We start from the raw sequence: 21,627 nt of genomic DNA, 5'->3' as shown, positions 1-21,627 counted from the left end.
AGCAGACTCCCAGGGCTGCTCCAAGGAGGCAGCACCATCTGCGGTTGCAGCTATGTCAAATGTGGCAGCTTCAGCCCCGGCGGGCGCTGCACCCGTGCTGCTACTTCGGGAAAAGCCGGCTTTCTCCGAGCAGCGGGCTATGGTCACATACTTCATGTCCTTCCAGACTCCGCTTGCCAACAAAATCGCCTTCACCAAAGGGACTTTCACGTTGGTCACATTGTCGGCAGTGCGAGCATCAGTGAGGAGGCGCTCAATCACTCGGCGCTGGCAGTGGACCTTGAAGGTGGCAATAACCCCCTGATCCATGAGCTGCACCTTGGCGGTAGTGTTTGGGAGAGGGAACAAAACCACAACAGCACTCGAGTGTGCGCTGATGTAATGCGCACTGCAGTTGTCAAGCAACAGAGGCGCCTTGCGCTTCCTTCGGACCGCCTCTTTGTTGAGGTCGGCAAGCCACCTGCCGAAAATGTCTCGCGTCATCCATGCCTTCTTATTGCTTATGTACGTCACTGGCATAGACAGCATCTTGGAGAAGCCGCGTAGTTTCTTGGATCTGCCAACGACCAACAAGTCTCTCTTGTCCAAACCGTCCATGTTTGTGCAGATCAGCATAGTGATCCACTTTTTCCTGTGCTTTCTGCCCGCGCATTTGTCCGCCTTCGTCGCGAGAGTCTTCGTTGGCAGCAGTTGTTGGAAAAACAGACCGGTTTCATCTGCGTCGTAGACATCCTTGTCGGAATACGCACGAATCCGATCGCGGTGCTCGGCCGTCCACTGCTGGAGCGAACCCTCATCAACAGATGCAGCCTTTCCGGCAATGTTTCTACACGTGATGCCGTGCCTCTCCTTGAACCGCTGGAGCCGGCCATCTCCTGGCTGGCAGCCTTCGCGACCGACAGCGAATCCCAAGTCCTTGGCTTTCACCAGCATGATCGGTCCACCGAGCGGAATGTTCTCTCATCTCATATCCAGGTGCCACTTGTAAAGCGTGGCTTCTACGCCGCTGTACATGGCATACTGGATCCTCTTTCGGCTCCCCCTGCCAATGTCGTCCTCGAGAACGGCGTCGATCTTGCTACCATCCTTCATTATTGTTGAAAGTGTGGACTCCGCGATTTCACACTTCCGTGCGATGTCACTCTTCTTGACGTTTCGGCGCTTTTCGTCCAGAATGGCGCGATTCTTCTCCAAAGACAACACCTTTCCCTTTCCCATTGAGATTCCAGGGATTGCGAGACTCGACATTGCCCGAGAAACCGAGTTGGTCCCGACAAAGGCGACAACTCAGTAGGCCCGTTGCCTTAACCAGAGAAGCCGGCGGTCGCATAACGGAAAAGAAGCGGGACAAGGCAGGAAGGCAAGCTACTCAAAGTGCATACAAAGACCATGAAAGCGGCGTAAAGAAGCGCGGCCAACACGCATAGCTCTCTGATCCCTGTTTTGAGAGCCGAGAACCCACTGGAGAAATTCAAGAAGCGTGATCGGCCCAGTCAGTCGCTCTCGGTGATGTTACCAATGGCCTGCCTCTTTTATTATTTTTTTTTACTTTCTTTTTTTCCATGCAGACAGCACGCCGGAGAGGGGTCAAGCCAAGTGATGCAGTGAAGCCACTTTTCATTTCGCGGGAGAGCAGACACCACTGCAAAGGTCGCCGTCAGGAGAGTTCTGCAGTTATTTTCGCCCAAAAATTTGCCTTGAAGGCATAAGAACGTTCCGACTGATAATTCCTAGGTTGGCACGAAATATCTTCGCTATATCCGCTGAGACGCTTTTATTGACTTGTTAAAACCGGACCAAAATTACATTGAAAACGTAAATATAGCAATGGGAAATTGAAATCTCTTCGTTATAACCGCTATTTCACTGTAAGTGGCTTCACTATAATCGGCCTAGTATAATTATATACAAATGCGTCATACGGCTTGGCCAAAAGGTAAATTTTTTCCACACAGAAGCTATCGTCTCGAGCACTTCACAGCAGGAGAGAAATGCACCGCAGGCACTTGCACAACGAACACACCTTTTTCCTCACAAGAAATGCACAAAAAACTTTGCGGGAGTGCACTCACAAAAAAAAAGGGAAACATATTGAACTCTGGTGTTGAAATGAACTCAAACAAAAAAGGAAGAGAGACGTTTCAGAAAGCAGACCTCTCCATATCACTGCACTCACTGGACATGTCCTTATGTGCTGCTGGTTCCTCTTCAGTTGAAAGTCGGCCATTCTGAGAACTCTGAGCACCCTTGACTTCAGAGGTGGGCGATGTTGACGCAACCTAGAAGCAGGCCAAGGTGGGACGGGGGGGACACCGTCATGCGATGGAGCATGTAGCAAGGCAAAAACACTGCATGCCTGGAGAAAGCAAATGAAACAATGCCCAAAACAAGGCAAAACGCAACACAAGACGATACTTTCTTTATATTATCCCTGCAGTACAAAGCTGCCAGCACACCAGTAGTCACACCTTGCAGCCCCTCACTGGCCTCAGACAAACATACCGTATTTACTCGCATAATAGGAGCACTTTTTTTCCACAAAATCCGGCTCAAAGTTCGGGGTGCGCCTGTTACGCGGGGTAAAATTTCCGAAAATTTTTCTACTCGCAAAATTCAACATACCGCACAAACGCACTCGTGTACGGGGCGCACCCCGTTTTCCCGAAGGAAATATTAAAATAAAAAAGATCCGTGTAAGGGCCGCACTGAATTTCCACGACCCACGCGGGAATAGCCTTCGAAATGCACGCGCCGAGGCCTTCGCGATCAGCTCACGCTGCGCACAACGGGCACTTGATCGCGGAGGTCACACACGCACACAGGAGCTTCCAGACGCCGCCCACGGAGGGCGTTCGAGGCCAAGCTCATCATCATCATCAACGTTTTCCTCCGCCGCGAGCTTTCGCTATCCATATCGCCATCAACATCACCAGCTCCAGTTTTTTTTTTATGTTGCTGTCAACTGCCGGGATCTGCGGTAGCGGTAGCGCGTTAGTTCATCGTGGTTTGTGGCTTTGTCGCCGAGCGTTGCTGTTTTAGCACGATGGGCAAGCACCTTAACAGCCACACGGCTGGGAGTTTGCTCTCGAACACGGCAAGCGTGCGGCAGGTCGGAAATTCGACGTGGCCAAGAAGTGCGGCAGTTACGACTGCGGCGTGCCTAAATTTTCGTACGCGACTCCAAGCGCCGAGGTTTTCGCGGGCCTAAGTCGGGAACATTTCCGGCTGGAGATGAAGCTTTCCAAAAAGACGTTTAAAGTGAGCATCCCTGAAAACTCTGTGCGGCTGTTCTACGCGATGTCGTTGTACGTGCTGTGGGTCCGCAGCAGCTGCGATGGCAGCAGCACTAGTGAGGACCAGTAATCAGTTCAGCAAAAACTTTGTTAAAATAAAGATTGGGGGGCGGGGGGGCGGCGAGGCGTTGGCTTGCAATCGTGTAAATACAGTACTGATCACAGTGCCAAGTTCGGGGTGCGCCTATTATGCGCGGAAATAAAAAAATCTGATTTTTCGCGACCAAACTAGGGCTGCGCCTATTATGCGAGTGCGCCTATTATGCGAGTAAATACGGTAGTTTTGACAGCTAGAACAGCGGCTGTGTTTATTATGCAAATGCATCACATGTGCCACGTTTCCGATTACACGGCACCCGGATTACCGTATTTACTCGCGTAATAGGCGCACTCGCATAATAGGCGCACCCCTAGTTAGGGCGCGAAAAATCAGATTTTTTTATTTCCGCGCATAATAGGCGCACCCCGAACTTGGCACTGTGATCAATACTGTATTTACACGATTGCAAGCCGACGCCTCGCAACCCCCCGCTTCCCAATCTTTATTTTAACAAAGTTTTTGCTGAACTGACTACTAGTCCCTACTAGTGCTGCTGCCGTCGCAGCTGCTGCGGACCCACAGCACGTACAACGACATCGCGTAGAACAGGCGCACACAGTTTTCAGGGATGCTCACTTTAAACGTCTGTTTGGAAAGCTTCATCTCCAGCCGGAAACGTTCCCGACTTAGGCCCGCGAAAACCTCGGTGCTTGGAGTCGCGTACGAAAATTTAGGGACGCCGCAGTCGCAACTGCCGCACTTCTCGGCCACGTCGTATTTTCCGACCTGCCGCACGCTTGACGCGCTTGCTGCCGCGTTCGAGAGCAAACTCCCAGCCATATAGCTGTTAAAAAACAGCAACGCTCCGAGGCAAAGCCATAAACCACGATAACTATCGCGCTACCGCAAATCCCGGCACTTGACAGCAACAACAACAACAACAAAAAAACGAGCTGGAGATGCTGATGGCGATATAGATAGCGAAAGCTCGCGGCGGAGGAAAACGATGATGATGATGATGAGCTTGGCCTTGGGCGGCGTCTGGAAGCTCCTGTGCGCGTGTGTGGCCTCCGCGATCAAGCGCCCGTTGCGCACAGCCGGAGCCGATCGCGGAGGCCTCGGCGCGTGCATTCCGAAAGTTTCGGTGCGGCCCTTACACGGACCTTTTTTTTTTTTTTTTAACATTTTCTTCGCGAAAACGGGGTGCGGCCCGTACATGAGTGCGTTTACGCGGTGTGTTCAATTTTGCGAGTCGAAAAATTTCCGGAAATTTTACCCCGCGTAATAGGCGCACCCCGAACTTTGAGCCGGATTTACTGGAAAAAAAGTGCGCCTATTATGCGAGTAAATACGGTATAAAGCGGTTCCACCCAGTGCCCTGAAAGTTGTGTAACCGACCTTCCAGTGTACTGCTTTTTCGCATGATTAAAAATCAGCTGGAAATAAGCGCAATGTGCACCAAACTTCCTCTCTTCTCATCTTCATGAGCGCATTTTCATCCCTGAAATATTGAGCCATCTTTTCCGAAACTCTTTTGCAAATCTAGGGCCATTTTCAATGCCCTCAGTGATTCTGGCCCACAGCCCTGACGGCAATGACTGACCTTGAAAATGCGTTGGTAAAGAAGAAAGGTGTAGAAGTCTTTTTGGCGCTTCCTTTCAGTTCCTGGGTAACCCACAAAAAATTTTAATATTTCAAATATGATTCGGACTCAACTTCTTATGCCACTATTCGGCACAGTTTGATCCAGGCCAAAATTTCACCTGCGCGCCGTTTAATGTAAACACCGCACACACACTCATCACCCTAACCACAATGCAAAAAATTTTATTGGATGCTTCAGTCTAATCATGTGAAAGCGTCATTGCCGGGCAACAGCAGTTCTTTATGTATGTCTTCTTCGCCCTGAAAAGTCTACTATGAGTCCAAATATCGAGACCAATATCGAGATCCCACTAATGAGACCAATATCGTTGCACCTATTGTGTACGACTGCTGCATCACCATTTCCCGGGCAGCAAATATGGCACCCCCACCCCAAAGAATGACAAAACTCTGCCACAGCCTTCATTTGTACCCTGACGGGGGACGAGGGTCTTAAAAAGGACCTTTTTATTTGCGGCTACAATGTGATGAAATTTTGCACAAAGATGTGCTTTTCTCTTCTGATTTCAAAAATGTAGTCATAATTGAGCTGGTGGTCATAGATCAAAAGTTACCTTAAATTCTAGGATGTAATTACGTGATTTCTTACATAGCTTTAATAAACTTTCTCATTGCATTTTGTTGCTTTTAATTACATGAACTGATAGCCAACGAATTCCCATACCCGATGACATCCTTACTTTTTTTGTTTAGGCCACATATAAATAGCAATTTACAATTAGCTTAACGAGTTGCAGTGTAAAATACTGCAACCTTTTGCTCTCGACATAGTATATCAGGATGAGATGCCTTTAGAGAAAAACGAAGAATGTCATTGGGTATGGGAACTCTCTGGCTATCAATTCATGTAAATAAAAGCAACAAAATGCAATGAGAAAGTTCATTAAAGCTGCGTAAGAAATTCCCTAATTACATTCTACACTTCATAAGATCTAAGACCACCAGCTCAATTATGATTACATATTTGGAATCGGAAGAGAAAAACGCACGTGTGTGCAAAATTTCGTGAGATTCTAGCCACAAATAAAAAAGTTAATTCTAAGACCCTCGTCCCCCCTTAATTCTACAAACCAGAGCGCCCACACTGTGGAGAAATAGCGACAGCCTTTCACATGGTGTGGGCATGCCGATTCAATCCTGCCATAGACAGACTTCCGACTCCCAATTTGGAGCAGTGGGAGGCCATTCTGCACAGCGAGGACTCCGACCAGCAACGAGGACTGGTTCGCAGGGCCCACGCTGTGGCGCAGTAAAGTGGGCTGCCGGAATAGGCGGACCACCCTAGGCTCCAGTAATTGCCATTGTTTGAAATAAGAGTTTTCAATCAATCAGCCGGCCTCCTCACCTCGAGCTGGGGGCCAGGCTGGGTGACCAGCTCCACCTGGTGGCAGACGATGTGGCCCTGGAGCAGGCAGGGGGACTCCTCCACCACCACACCCTGCTGTTGGGCCTCCTCCATTGCACCCTCTTCTTCTCCCTCACTGTCCACCACTAGAGGGGGGAGGGGGAGAGGTAGAGTTCAAACTCCTCACAAACAACCGTTTCCACAACAAGAGTACACTGAGTGCAGTACCACCTCTCTACTTTATTTTTTATGCGAAGCATATTACTAGAGCTACACTACAGCCCGTCGAGCGCGGCGGTGGAGCTACCATTGACCTTGAGCGTGACCACGTGACACCACGTGACAACATGACGTCACAGCAGAGGAGAGATGGGCTGCCGGCTCGCGCGGTCGGCCGCGGCGGTGGAGGCTCCACATCAGAGGCGCTGCAGCTGACCACATGACGCTACAGCAGCGGTATAAAGCTGAGCTTGCCTCACTCTCCGGGCACTTACGAGGCGGCCAGGTGTTGGGATGCCGCCTAGAAGCAGGGCTGATTTGAACGAGAAGCGAAAGCTTCAGCGTGCCACAGAGACCGATGAAGAGCGGGATGAAGGTCAACCAAGGAAAGCCATTCATAATTAAATTCAAAGGCGCCAAACCATACGCACACACACACACAGGAGAAGAAAGACGAGACAGAGCGCCACTCACAACTGATTTAATGTGCAGAAAAAAACGTACATATATGTCACTGTCGGCGTATGCGCAAGGAAGACATTCAGCTTCGTGAAGATAAGCAGCGATCAAAAAACGCTTTTTCAGCCTTATACAGGTTTATCGACGTTTCACTGACGCACAAGTTGCCCCTCTTTTCGATATGGAATGCTTCTATCAGTTCCCTGGCTTTTGTCACACTACTCTTTGCCAAAATCCGCACATCAGAAAAGCATGGTTCACAAGTACGCGACGGGCAGGTTCTGATGTGCATGGGTAAATGGGGGCCATCTTTATTCTGTTCTACATTTCTTTGGTGTTCTCTGATCCGCTCATTGACACATCGCCCGGTTTGTCCGATGTAGGAACTGCCGCAGGAGAGGGGAACTTCGTACACAACCCCTACCGCACATTTCGTGAACGGTCGCCCATGCCTGGTACCGCAGCCACTTTCTTTTACTTTTTCTTTTCTTTTGGCTATTCGAGAGCAAAGGCTTCCGAGCTTTTGGGGGGCGGTAAAAACGAGTGGCACCCCATGCCTACTCGCAACCTTCTTCAGGTTGTGGGCCAACTTGTGCACATACGGCACAGCCACAGGTCTCACCTCTTCTCGAGGGACCTCCTCCCCTACTCCTACTACCTTCTTCAACTCCCGTAGGAGGCTTTCGGCAACCTGTGTCACGACCGAACCAGGGAAACAGCTGAAGCCAGCCTAACCAATTGATTATCAAAACTCTGTCGCATCTTGTGAACACATGACTTCCCTAGAGCAGACTCAAGGCAAAGTGAAGCAATTCCTCTTTTAACTAGTTTTGAATGCGAAGAGTCGAATGGCAGAAGCCCCTTTTTTGCACGTGGTGCATATGCCCAACACACCTGATCCATACAGAACTCAATGTTTAAATCTAAAAACTGTAAAAGATTGTTTTCAGGCAGTTCATAAGTAAAATCCAAGCCTTTTCCATGTTGTCTAAAAAGGGATAAAACACTGTTTACTGTACCAGCGAAGTTAGAGCTGCCGTCCTTAGTTAAAACAATCAAGAAATCGTCAATGTATCTAAAAACTTTAAAAACATGGTTAGTTGGCAAAACCTGCAGAAGCTTTTTGTCAATTTGTGACAGAAAAATGTTGCATAAAACCGGGGCGACACACGAACCAATGCAGATACCGGCCTTCTGCAGAAAGAAGCCTTGGTCAAAAGAAATAAAAGCCGACTCTAAATAAAACTTTAACATACTTAAAAAATTATCAGTAGAAATACCGGCTGAGTTCTGAAATGAAACAGGATCATTTCTTTCAATACAGTCCCGAACAGAAGTAAATAGGGCATCATGGGGCACGGAATAAAATAAATCAACAACATCGACTGAAAAGGCACGCCCAATCCCAGTCTGAGATTTCAAGAAATCACAAACATGTTCAGAATTCTTGGTAAAAAACGGTTCTTGTAAATCTAGCTTGCTCAAGTGCTTCAACAAGTAGAGACTAATATGCTTCTGCCACGTCCCTGGTTCGGTCGTGACACAGGTTGCCGAAAGCCTCCTACGGAAGTTGAAGAAGGTAGTAGGAGTAGGGGAGGAGGTCCCTCGAGAAGAGGTGAGACCTGTGGCTGTGCCGTATGTGCACAAGTTGGCCCACAACCTGAAGAAGGTTGCGAGTAGGCATGGGGTGCCACTCGTTTTTACCGCCCCCCAAAAGCTCGGAAGCCTTTGCTCTCGAATAGCCAAAAGAAAAGAAAAAGTAAAAGAAAGTGGCTGCGGTACCAGGCATGGGCGACCGTTCACGAAATGTGCGGTAGGGGTTGTGTACGAAGTTCCCCTCTCCTGCGGCAGTTCCTACATCGGACAAACCGGGCGATGTGTCAATGAGCGGATCAGAGAAAACCAAAGAAATGTAGAACAGAATAAAGATGGCCCCCATTTACCCATGCACATCAGAACCTGCCCGTCGCGTACTTGTGAACCATGCTTTTCTGATGTGCGGATTTTGGCAAAGAGTAGTGTGACAAAAGCCAGGGAACTGATAGCATTCCATATCGAAAAGAGGGGCAACTTGTGCGTCAGTGAAACGTCGATAAACCTGTATAAGGCTGAAAAAGCGTTTTTTGATCGCTGCTTATCTTCACGAAGCTGAATGTCTTCCTTGCGCATGCGCCGACAGTGACATATATGTACGTTTTTTTCTGCACATTAAATCAGTTGTGAGTGGCGCTCTGTCTCGTCTTTCTTCTCCTGTGTGTGTGCGTATGGTTTGGCGCCTTTGAATTTAATTATGAATAACTACCAACTAGCCCAACAACAAGTTCTTCAAAGGAAAGCCATGTATTACCAAGCCTAGCCATCAATTTGCTTCGCATCTGACTAGGCCTAACCTTAGCTAAGCCTCAGCCATTTTTATTAAGGGGGTGGGAAATTGGATTGAAAACCGGTTTTTCAGGAAAGGAAATGGTGGGGTAAGAGCAAGAGGAGGGTGGGACTGAAAGAAGAAAGAGAGAAAGAGGTTCAGGCTCCAGAATAAATTTGAACACTTGGGGATCTTTAACATGCACCGACTCGCCCATCAAAACGCAGCTGCCGCGGCCGGGTTTGAACCTGGGAGCTGCGACTCAGCAGCCGAGCACACTAACCACTGAGCCACCACGGTGGGGTTAAAGGGGGGTGGGAATGAGGCAAATGTGTTCACAAGATGTCAGGAGGCACTTAAACTTGTGACAGTTCTATCAAAGCGCAAAAATAAAAGCTGCATTCGTGCAGCTCATTCACGTTTTAACAGTTCCTGTCATGGTCACTGTGCGCCCCCTCTCTCCTTCAACCCTTTCTGAAAAATCAGACAAGGATATGTACAGTCAAACCTACTCATAACAATACCGGTTACAACAATAGTCAGTCACAGCACTGTCAGCTTTACTATGTATTCTGGGGTAAAAAAAACCACTTATAGCAATGCCGTCAGAGCATATTATATCAGTTACGAGCGAGAAACACCTTAAAAGAAACAACAACATGGAAACGCTACAACCACACCAACCAAAGCACGCCTCGTTACGACACAAAAAACGCACGCATGTGGAGCCGACCAATGGACCGAGCCGGTTCCAGCGATGCAGCGAAAGTGAAAGAACCCGTGAACACGCACGCGGAGACACTGGGCGCACCGAAAATGCTTGCGTGTTGCGGTGACGCAGGGAGGAGAACTCATGGATGCAAACCCCTGATGCATCATGCAGGTTGGCCCCCAACATCAGGAAACAGCAAAAGAAATGAAAAAAAAAAGTTAGAATGCCGGATTGGTCGAGAAATGGAAGCTTCGAGCACCAAATACTTAACTGCAGCGACGGTTCAATAAGCACGACTCACTGCGTTGCAGTGTGATTGGGAGAAGTTTAGTCTGTAGGATGACACATCAGAAGCACACAGTAAATGTGATGGTGTGGCGGGAATCCATGCTTATCCACACACCAATCTTATCTGATTACAGTCGACGACCGAAAATTCGGACGCCTGATTTTTCGGACATGCTTGATTATTCGGACTTTTTCGCGGCACCGCGACATGGCCCATAGAGCCAATGTGTAAGAGCGCTTGAAATTTCGGACGCACCGCAACTGACCACTCGATTTTTCGGACCTCGTTCGCACTCGCCGCCAGTACCCAAGCTGCCATATAATGTGTACAGTGGAACCTCATTAATTCAGACTGCAGGAGATATCGAAAACTTGATCAAACAAAACGAAATTCAAGCTTAAGGGGGGACATGGGTCTTAGATCATTTTCTTTATTTACAGACCAAATGCAATGAAACTGCACAGACTTATTCACCTTTTTCTGCTGATTTCAAATAAGCAATTAGTTTATTTCTAGGCCAATTAGTTCCTTAGATATTATATATATCATGCCACTGTCTGCTGAAACAATAGAAAAGAAATGGGCCGCCAGAAATTTAATTTTAATGTGTGGGTAGATACTACAATGTGTGAGGAATGCAACGCTGGAAGCAGTTTTCAGTTTTTTGTCTGTGTGGACAAATGGGCTCAAAGTTAGTTTCATGTGTGTCATGTGTTTTCTGGCACTGTATGTCTGGTTAACTCACTTGAAAACTAACTATTAAGCCCATTTGTCCACACGGACAAAAAACTGAAAACTGCTTCCAGCGTTGCATTCCTCACACATTGTAGTATCTACCCATACATTACAATTAAATTTCTGGTGGCCCATTTCTTTTCTATTGTTTCAGCAGACAGTGGCATGATATATATTAATATCTCAGGAACTAATTGGTCTAGAACTAAACAAATTGTATATTTGAAATCAGCAGAACAAACTGAATAAGTCTGTGCAGTTTCATTGCATTTGGTCTGTAAATAAAAAAAAATGCTCTAAGACCCATGTCCCCCCTTAAAGGGAGCCTCTTGCGACGCTGAAATTCTGCGCGAGTCGGCACATTGCGCACGCGTGTTTTCGAATTCGTACTGTCCTTGAATGTCTTCCGCCGCACGAACTTGAACCGTAGTCTGAGTTCACGGAACTCATCTGTGCCGAGTCTTTAGTCCCGAACACGGAACGCGAATACGATCGTGGAGCGCTTGATCGCGGAGGCTATGCGCACGCCGTGGACTCCGCGATCGAAGCGCGCTTCGGGCGCGCCGCCGGATCTTATCGCGGCCGCGATCTGTCCGGCGCTGCGCCGTTCGCTGAGGCCACGCGCGCGCACCGGAGCTTCCAAGTGCCATCTACGGATGGCGCCGTGATCATTATCAACATTTTTCTCGGTCGCGATTTTCCGCTGTTCACATCGGCATCAGTATCGCCAGCTCCAGCCTTTCGTGGCGTGTCAGCATGCGTGTTAGCGCGTTCGCCGTGATAGTGGCTTTCGCGTGCTGCCGCCGAGCTTCACAGTTTTAGCGCGATGGGCAAGCACCTTAAGCTACACGGCTGGGAGTTAGCTCTCGAACACGGTCGGTAAGCGTGCGGCGGGCGGGAAATTCGACGTGGCCGAGAAGTGCGTCCGATGATGGTGCAACCAAAAGAGAAACACAAGCTGCAAAAAGCGTGCTTTCCGAGTCAAGCCGTGCGAGTTTCCTGAACTGGAAGAAGAGCTGCTCCTCTATGTGATGGAATTTCGGAACAATGGCTACGCGTTGACAGCGGACATTCTGCGCGGCTTCTTTTGGGATGAGCGTGCACCAGGGCGCAGCACCAGCTCAGGAGTCTAAATACTTCGCGAGTGACGATTGAACGTAGAATAAATGTCGCTCATTCCCTGGTTGGTGTGTTTTTACTTAAAATTTTTTTTTTTTTGCATATCGCGTGTATGGGCCGCACCCCGAAAATTGGCCCTCGAACCTGGAAAAAAAAAGTGCGGCCCTTATACGCGTTTATACGGTATTTCGCGCGGCGAAATATACGGTATTTCGCGCGGCGAAATATAGTCATGAGGAGCTTTAGAATGTGTGCAATACAATTGGCCGCTTTCTCTGGCATAGTGGTAATAAGTTCGTGATTTTTTCGGTGAAATTTGATTTTCCGGACTGCCCGATTTTTCGGTCGTTTTCGCGGTCCCTAGAGAGTCCGAAAAATCGGTCGTCGACTGTAATCTTTTCCGCAGCTTTCTTGAAAAAGAAGAGATGCTTGAAACCTTCCCACGATAATGGTAACAGCAGCTGTCGTACTACTGTGCTAAGGCTCAAAAGCAGCCTCCCTATGGAAACAAGGCAAAGGGAAGTAACTTTTTGGGCACTTTTGTTTGTAAACCTCTACCCTAGCTTTCCGTATGCTGGAACCTCGTTCCCTGCGTCACAGTTGTGTGCTTTTTTCTCTGTCCACACTACATTCATGACAATATCACATTTGGGTAAATATGATATTTTTTCTACTCTTTCAGCAGGTTCTAGAATAAGCCTGATCTTCCAGTGACACTGTCACTTAAGTGTTCTCCTTGGCCTCAGACAAAAGCTGACCACAACAAGCCTCACACCAAGAGTGCTACGTCCATCCGCCGTCTTCCCCTGCCAACACGCAGAGAATTTAACCCCAATTCAGTACTCGAGGTGAACTTGAATAAAAAAAAATAGTAAAAATCAATGTGCCCAAAGGATGTTATGTGCAAAGCAAAAACTAGCTGGCAAACATACTTTGCAGCACACTCTGCTATCATCGCAAGAGATGATGCATAGCCAACCCCTCATTACATGCCACCAAACATCTCGGCTTACTCTGCGGCCATTATCATGCAGGTCAGAGAAAATGTAGCAGATGCCACGCTGTACGAACAGACCAAAAGTGATAGGGACAACTTGTTTAACGGGGGATGTGGGGATCACATCGCAAAAATCGCGAAAAAAGCCGATTTTTCAAAAGTACACTTTTTGGCATCTCCAACACTTTTCTATGTTGTACTGAAATATTTCACCCAAAAATAAACTTTAAGCGCTCCAAATAAATATATTTGTTGCCATCTACACATAGACAGTGTGTGTTAGCTTAGAACTTTCTGGCTTGTTTTCTCGAAAGTTTGTTTTGAGCTTAATACCTTGCTCGAGGAAAGCGTAGCACAGCAATGGGTGCATGGATTTTTACCCCTTTTGTTTTGTTGTGATCACTGAAATGTGGTCTGTGTCAAGACAGTCTCAGATTTACCATTTAGGCTCACATGTTTTTATTACACGCTAATTAGAGTGTGATACATTCGAGACATAAAAGAAGGTGCATATTGTGTCCTTTAAAAAAAAGAACAGAGAAATTTTAAAAAAAGTTAAGAAAGTCTTTACTTACACCACACTTCTTAGTATATATTAAAAGCATTTACAGGCCTGTAGACTGTTTTTTTTGTTATGCCAGGCTTTCCACAAGCAAGCAACATGAGGACAACATATAAACAATGATAAAAGGGAGCCTACTGAAGCTGTCAGTGTGAAACTTTATATCCGATTCTTTGATGCTGTTTTAAGCCAGTCTGCCAAATTTCATCACTCTAAGTCGAAAAATAGAAAAGTTGCCTTCGATCCCCTCATCCCCCCTTAAGCACTGAAAAGTGAAAACACCTAGCATTTCGCACGAAGCACAAAGGCGAGCGTGCGGAGCACGAAAAGCAGCCTGCACACTCACACACGTGGCCCTCGTCGAGCAGCACGGCGTTGTCGTCCAGGGGCACGGTGTCAATGGCCACCTCCACCTCTGCGGGTGGCACGGCATCTTCGCCGACCACCAGCAGAGTAGGAGGAGGTGGTGGCTGGCCGCTCTCAGCCTCCTCCTGGAGGATGCCGGCCGCCTGCATCAGCTCGGCCAGGATGCTGCTGCCAGCTCCCCCCCTGGCAGTGGCGCTGCTGTGGCCACCTCCACTGCCGGAGGCATCCGACGACAGCTCCGTGGAGGGCTGAAACCGCAGACACGAACGTCGTCACTGATCGGTACACTGTGCAAGAATCGCAACTCCAATTCCTGGTCTCCCCCTCACCCAAGTGCCAGTCAAGAACACAAGGCCACGCACCAAAGCTGCGCCGCTGTACACAGTCTGAAGGAGTCTGCATAGCACCACTGCCCGAGAGGGTCAGTGGGCAAGACTCGATTGAAATGTTGGTCGCCATACACAGCCCCAAGCGTGGAGAATGAAAGTGGACTGATAATGGTTTGGTTTGGTTTATGGGGTTTAACGTCCCAAAGCGACTAAGGCTATGAGAGACGCCGTAGTGGAGGGCTCTGGAAATTTCGACCACCTGGGGTTCTTTAACGTGCACTGACGTCGCACAGTACACGGGCCTCTAGAATTTCTCCTCCAAAGAAATTCTAGCCGCCGCGGCCGGGATCGAACCCGCGTCTTTCGGGTCAGCAGCCGAGCACCATAACCACTCGGCCACCGCGGCGGCAGACTGATAATGGTACCAGTGAAGGAATGAAACAGTATCAGCACTGACTCGCAATTACTGGATACGACAGAGGGGGGCAGTTGACTCCGCTCATGTCAGGTGACTCTTTACACGGCACTAAAAGCCACTTCCCAGCACACTCAAGAGATAAGGGGATGCGAATTTTAAAAAGATCGTAACAAAAAGTAGCAAGAACAAGAAACCAACCTAGCAGCGTAGTAAAAACTACCGTACTTAATCAGTACTTACTCGTGTAATGAACCCGTTCGCATAATAAGCCCACTCCTAACTTTTGTCATTGAGAATTTACTTTCGTTTTTAAGACCCCTATCTTTTCTTAGTGAAGTTTTGTGCTGTCCACAGTGCAGACTTTGGCAGTGCGCCACGATGCTGCACACCAATAACATCACGGCATGCTTATCTTTCGACAGGAGCTCCAGCGGAGGTGGTGCACTAAGCGAACTTGGCAGAGTGCCAAGACGCTATGCACCCTTGACGGAGCGCTGGCAGCGGTGGCTTGCTCGGTGTGCTACTGAGCTGACACACTTGGGCCCCTCACACCATTCCACAGGTGTACACTAATGTAAAATGGTGGTTTTTCAACTGTCAGGTGAGAGGAGGGGTCCGGAGCTGCGAGGAGAATTAAGCAATGCCAGAAACAAATTTGCCGCAGCGGTGGCTTGCTCGGCGTGCTACTGAGCGCCCGGCTGCGCCAGTGTATGTAGAAAGCTGGCGAGCGCTCAAGCGTCGGAGAGGAGCATAGCAGTTTAAACCAGAGCACTATATTACATCCTCTACATTCGCTATTGAGGAGGCAGGACCTTCAGACCCCTAAGCGATTTGGCAAGTTCGAGATCAGGAGTGAAAATGCCTAACCTCTCCATAGCACAGCTAATGCTTAAACAGCTACGTTACACATTCATAACCGTCCTGCGAGTTTTCTTGAAGTCGTGTCAAAAACGCGCACCTGACCTTCAAGGCTGGTGCTCGGTCTGTTCGCTTTATCTCGCAGAGATTTGGCCAGCGCTGTCGACTATCACAAAATCGTCGGATTGCGCCGTGATACAGCAAAAGCCTTTTGACGCAAACTATGCTAAACGTCGCTGACATGAACGCGAGTGACATGGGGACACAACTAGTGGACCGTGAGCTTGTGCTGATAATGGGCAGCTGATAATGGATGGGATATTCTAGCTGCAGCTGGTCGAGCCCTCTCCTGATGCCGCATGCACCCTCACTGAATTCTAGCACAGCCAAGGCTGCTGCAGTCTCCACTGCTCTCAAGGATGCAAATCCAGCCTTCTGGCACCCGTTCCACACCAGCACATTGAATGACTTGTTTGCATTCTGTGTCTGCATCCTTGAACATTGTGCACGAAGCTCTGGCAGAGAAGACGACGACAACACAACACATCTGCTTAAAACAAGCGCTCAACACTAGTGCTGTCGCCTTCTTCTCTGCCTGCCATCTTCACCTTTTTTTTTGCACTCATTACCACGAATACGCACCAACTAGCCCAACTTCTCATGTTAATAGCTCTGGCTTACTAAGCCAGTTGCAGAGAGACACAAGCTCTTTGGCGTTTTCGCTTCCCGAAGCTTCTCTGCACGGTCAGCACCTACATCATGTGCATACCTTCATCAGCAGTAGCACCAGGGTGGAAATTTGGGCAAGTCGGTATTGATCCATAACATAAGAGTAGCGCAAAACCAGGACGACGGACAAAAGGGGAGAGAACACACAGCAACAACACAGGCGCTGTGTAGCGCCTGTGTTGTTGGTGTGTGTTCTCTCCCCTTTTGTCCGTCGCCCTGGTTTTGCGCTACTCTTTTGTTATGCAGCAGTAGCAGTACTGACTTTCTCCCAGCACTAGGACCGAAACTGGTCCAGAAGGTCGCAGCACTTCTTCTGCTGCAAACGGTCAAGTCACCTCACCTTTCTTGCAGCTGTGGGATGGGGCAGAGTCTTGATGGTGGTCTCCTTCACCACCCGCACAAGGGGCGTGGCGCACTGCTGAGAAGAGGGAAGAGGCGTCTTGACAACTGTCACGGTAGTGCCGGAGCCACCTGCACCAATGCTGGCCTTGGGCCGGTCTTGCCTCTGAAGGAACGTGATTGACTCCTGCACACCACATCAGAGTGCTCGCAGTCACTGCACTGCTCGTACAGGACAACCGCAAAACCAAGAAATAAAAATATGGCACTGGTTTAGCTCTGGTTAAACCTGGTTGTGTTGCAAACAACGGCTGCCTGGCTACGCTTAGGATTCGCTTGTAGTTAGGCGTGGTAAGGCTGGCGAAGTGAGCGCCGGCGACGGCAGCGCCATCTGGCGAAGCAAGCGGCGGGGGCAGCTGCTGCAGTTGCTAGGCGACGGCTCAAGGTCATTCGCGAAGTCACCGCCACGGCGGAAGTGCGGCCGCGCTGAAGAGGCGAAACGGTGGGCGTAGTGTTGCTTTCCCAACAAAATCAAGCAACACAGAGCACCCTGTGTATTCTGATCACCCTTCAGAAATGAACGAGCATCGAGGACCTGTCATATAACTTCTGCCTGCCTGTACCTGCCAGCAAAGACTCAGGCTATGTCCAGTGCACACCTCATTTCAGCCCCTCACTTTCCTCACTTCCCCCAATTGCCTGACAATCCTGGCTGGTTGGCCTCAAAGCCACTGACAGCTGAGCATTTAAGTATTGTGCGGACAATAAACTAAGATTCCCTCTCATCTCCCACCTCATTTAGATGTGGCTCAGATGTAGTTCAAAGCATGTATATTACTGTGTTAGCAGTATAGTCCCCTTCCGGCGAAAAAGCCGTACTTGTTTGCGTGCGTGCGTGAAGCCTGAAACCCAACAACCCTCGCAGATGAACGCACCTGCCGGGTACCTGCCAGACCACCCACAAGTGGATGCGCCTTCAGCTAACCCCCGTAAAAATGCATCTCCCACCTACGAGCCCCCACCTAACTAACCACCTGCCTCCAACCACCTCAGCCCTCCAGATATCTTCCCTCATCTGAAGCACATGTTCGTAACATCCCAATTTTTGCCTATTGCACACAATGCACTCTGGCCAGGGCATTTTATCAATTCGTATCATCCCGAAATTTGCGTCAGCCAGGATCCTATCATCGAGACTCTACTGTACAGTCCCACTGCATCGTATCATCTCCTGTGCATTTTTTTCTGTGTCATGAGGAGGTGCCAGCATTGTGAAAGCCAGAGGGGCTGAATTCTCAGAAATGCTCACACATTAGAATAGCTTATGACTGAATGGTGTTTAGGTTTGGTTTGGTTTATTAGGGTTTAGCGTCCAAAACGACTCAGGCTATGAGGGACGCCGTAGTGAAGGTAGGTGTTTAGATCACTTTCTACTGAGGCTGGTTTGGTTTGGTTTATGGGGGTTCAACGTCCCAAAGCTCAGGCTACGAGGGACGTCGTAGTGGAGGGCTCCGGAAATGTCGACCACCTGGGGTTCTTTAACGTGCACTGACATCGCACAGTACACGGGCCTCTAGAATTTCGCCTCCATTGAAATTTGACCACCGCGGCCGGGATCGAGCCCGCGTCTTCCGGGTCAGCAGCCGAGCGCCGTAACCACTGAGCCACCGCGGCGGCTTTCTACTGAGGCATCATGGTTGCACTTATCACTGGGCGCTGTTACCTGCAAACATATTCAAAAATTCAGTTCCAGATCTGCTGGTGCCAGCTATGGTTTCCACCATGCTGCACAGTTTTAAGGAGAGAAACCACTGTAAACTATACTTGACTGGGCCGCTTCTCACAGTGCATCTGATTAGCGCCATTTAGTAACTGACAGCCATGCCTGGAATGGGTAAGTTCAAACTAACCAGTGCACATGGTCAACACATGGTAAACCTTTGTCAAAAGCATAGTACTTGATTTTCTCAGCACATGACGGAGCAGTGCCAAGCAACACGCCAAGCTCCAGTGATGGTGCTTGCCCTCTGCATTCCATTCTCTGTTCATTAAAAGGTCATCCTCCTTACAACAGGTTTTTCCGCATCACAAGCACAAACGCATGAGTAATGCCTCTAACTGTCTGCAGCAGAAAACTTAAAATTCCGTGAACTGAGCACAAAGAATCCTAAAAAATTCTGCAAGGAAGATCAAATAATGCTTCAGAGTGCCCCTTGCATTATATTACAGTGTGAATATGTTTGAATAGTGTGAATATGTTCCTTTTTTTTTATTTTTCAAGGTAGCTGAAGCTACCTTCGCCACCGTGCTTGAGAGCCGCAGGAGAAGCCAGCTTTTTACTAACGTAGGGTCAAAGGATGCAGTGTGGGCCGTTGAGAAAGAGAAGGCACTGAAGGAGTTGAGCGGAGCAGGGAGAGCAAAGAATGGCAAATGGTCTCAGGACTGGGCAGCTCAAAACACCGAGTAGCAGCGGCACAGCGGTGACGGTGGCTGCTGAGGCGTGGGCGGGTGTGTGCATTAAAGTATCGGAAGCTTGGCTTAGCACAATTGTGCCGCGCACATCTGAGGCGCTGCCTCTTGACTTTTCCACGATCACATGCAATTGCAAGATACTGAGATTGTCTCTAAAGTTAGTCTCCAAATAAGCTTAACATATTTTTTCTGCAAATTAAATGAGCATAAATAAAACTGAAGAACAAACACGCTCACTGCTTCAATTCGAGGCTTTGTCTGCAGCAGAACTTCTCACCAAAGTCATATGATTAGAGTACTTGTCAGGCAGACATGATGCTTTGACGACTCCGCCCACTGGCTGCAGTTTAGACAACTCTATACAAAGTCGGTACAGTCTACATGGCAACCTACAGTGATGACGCATCTGCCGCGGAAAAACTAGAAAAGAGGTATGATCATGCCAGCGAAAAGCAACAAAAGCGCCCCACAGAAGCCGCAACCAACAACACTTTCAGGACACGTGCGTACACCGTGTCACACACCGTAGATTTGTTGAGGTGAGAGATGGTTGAGGACGAAGATGTGGCACTGCCAGCCTGGGCAACCTGGGGCCACACCTGAGCCTTGTGCACCACTATCACATTGGGCTTGGCACCGCCGTGGTGCAGCCCGGTGCCCAGGGTGGGCCGCAGCCCCACCGGACTGGGGCGCTGGTTCAGACCCGACGTGCTGGGAGTCACCGTCCTGCTCAGGGTCCGGACAATGCCCGGTTGTGATGCGGTGATCACGTTCACCACCCGAGGCTGGTTGCCTGCAGGTTGACAATGGACAAGCGTTGCATGGGCTGTCACGTGCGTCATGAGCGGCTCTGTGTTGCTGTGGACTCTTGTTAATTGAAACTTGTTTAATCTGAACCACTCATTTATTCAGGAACAATTTTCTGTTGCCTACGAGTTCGAATTATTAAGAGTTGACTGCACCAGCACTTTCTGCTATAGCTATGCAAGTAAACAGCAGACTATATGATAGACAATGTATGCAACAGAAGTTATTGAACTCTAACATAATAGTGCTGTTGCCCTTTAAGGCGCACATTCTTTAGGAAAGTTGGCCTACAATAAACTCTGACATGCACTTCTAGCCACACAAAAGACAGCAGGACATTATCCAACTCTCACGGTGCTAACCACAATGACAGCATTCAGTTTGCCGACAAAATTTGGCTGTGTAATGTCACCTCAATCCTAGAGCAGTCATAAGCGTCCTCTTTATTTAAAGCAACAGTTTAGCGTAGCTACTCAGGACAGCCAATTTAATTTTATCACTTGCTGCACATATGAGCTCATTGATGGCATATGGTCAAGGTAACTTTGAGGCACGGAAACAAATGTCATTACCTCTTTCGTGTGAGGGAAGGGTTATCACACACAATCAAACTCTGCACATCAACAGCATTCCAAACACTGGAGCTCATGAAGAGCATTACAATCACCAGTTCTTTTCATAGAAGTAAATATTACCATAACAATTTCCATAAAAGGCATGCTGGCGGTCACAAAAAGACTAACGTTTGGTAATGTCCAACAATAAATGGTCACGCTGACAGCCACACGCACTACAGTGACATTACATAGAACAAGATCTGCACCCCACACTTCCAAGAGAAGCCGTCTAGACGAGGACTTCTCAAATCAAGGAACCCCAACAGCCCTCAACGTCTGCCAAGGAGCCTCCCCCCCGTCACAATCTGGCGTCGTCACAAGCATCACATTCGATCGGTGCTGCATGTGAAGACACACTTCGTGCTTTTTTTGTTATTTTGTTCACTTTTGTAAGCATGTTTTTGTGCTTTCAGCAATCTTTTTTCGATGCCCATCTCTCACTCATGCTCAGACCTCTCTCTAACCCCAGGAGAAGAATGCAGAAAACTAGTCACAGGACAAACGTTCCCCACATTCGTGCACTCAACTGGGTGGGCTGCACGCACAGTCAAGTGATGCCTCGTCTGGCTTTCATTAGCTACCTGCTGCTCCTGGCTCTGGCATCAGCGTGGTGACAGCAATTTTTTTGTTTAAGTCTCAATAGACACTGGCTTTCCGCTGCAAATGGGCTCACCAGCGGAAAAATTTCACCCAGGCAGCGCTAGAGATGTGAAGGCCTGAAAAAAACACTGCAATTTTGGAAAAAAACTTTTTTTTTTCGTTTTTTTCAGACGAGGAAAAATGGAAAGAAACATTGAAATTTTCAAGATGCAATTTCAAGGTTTAACGATTGCTTGCTTTTAGTTTAGGTTTTTGTTTTTTCTTTGAAAACCATTACAGCATGCATCGTTGAACA

General features: G+C 48.5%; 1 protein-coding gene across 4 annotated transcripts in view; it reads right to left on the bottom strand.

The window, feature by feature from the left end:
- LOC149343427 (uncharacterized) overlaps nt 1-21,627 on the bottom strand; it is a 104,608-nt gene that overhangs the window by 30,414 nt on the left and 52,567 nt on the right. For all 4 annotated transcript variants that reach the window (XM_089545915.1, XM_089545914.1, XM_089545913.1 and 1 more), the window contains exons 11-15: nt 19,833-20,101; nt 16,838-17,023; nt 14,144-14,411; nt 6,344-6,489; nt 2,177-2,279 (exon numbers count right to left, since the gene is read on the bottom strand). In XM_089545915.1, coding sequence (XP_089402041.1) covers nt 2,177-2,279; nt 6,344-6,489; nt 14,144-14,411; nt 16,838-17,023; nt 19,833-20,101 — 972 coding nt within the window. The remainder of the gene's footprint in view (nt 1-2,176; nt 2,280-6,343; nt 6,490-14,143; nt 14,412-16,837; nt 17,024-19,832; nt 20,102-21,627) is intronic.

Source organism: Amblyomma mixtum, chromosome 5, assembly GCF_055824585.1.
Source record: "Amblyomma mixtum isolate Tamu chromosome 5, ASM5582458v1, whole genome shotgun sequence".
In the NCBI taxonomy this organism is placed as follows: Eukaryota; Metazoa; Arthropoda; class Arachnida; order Ixodida; family Ixodidae; genus Amblyomma; species Amblyomma mixtum.
Note: the sequence above shows the minus strand (reverse complement) of the source record. Positions and strands in the feature narration are given on the sequence as shown.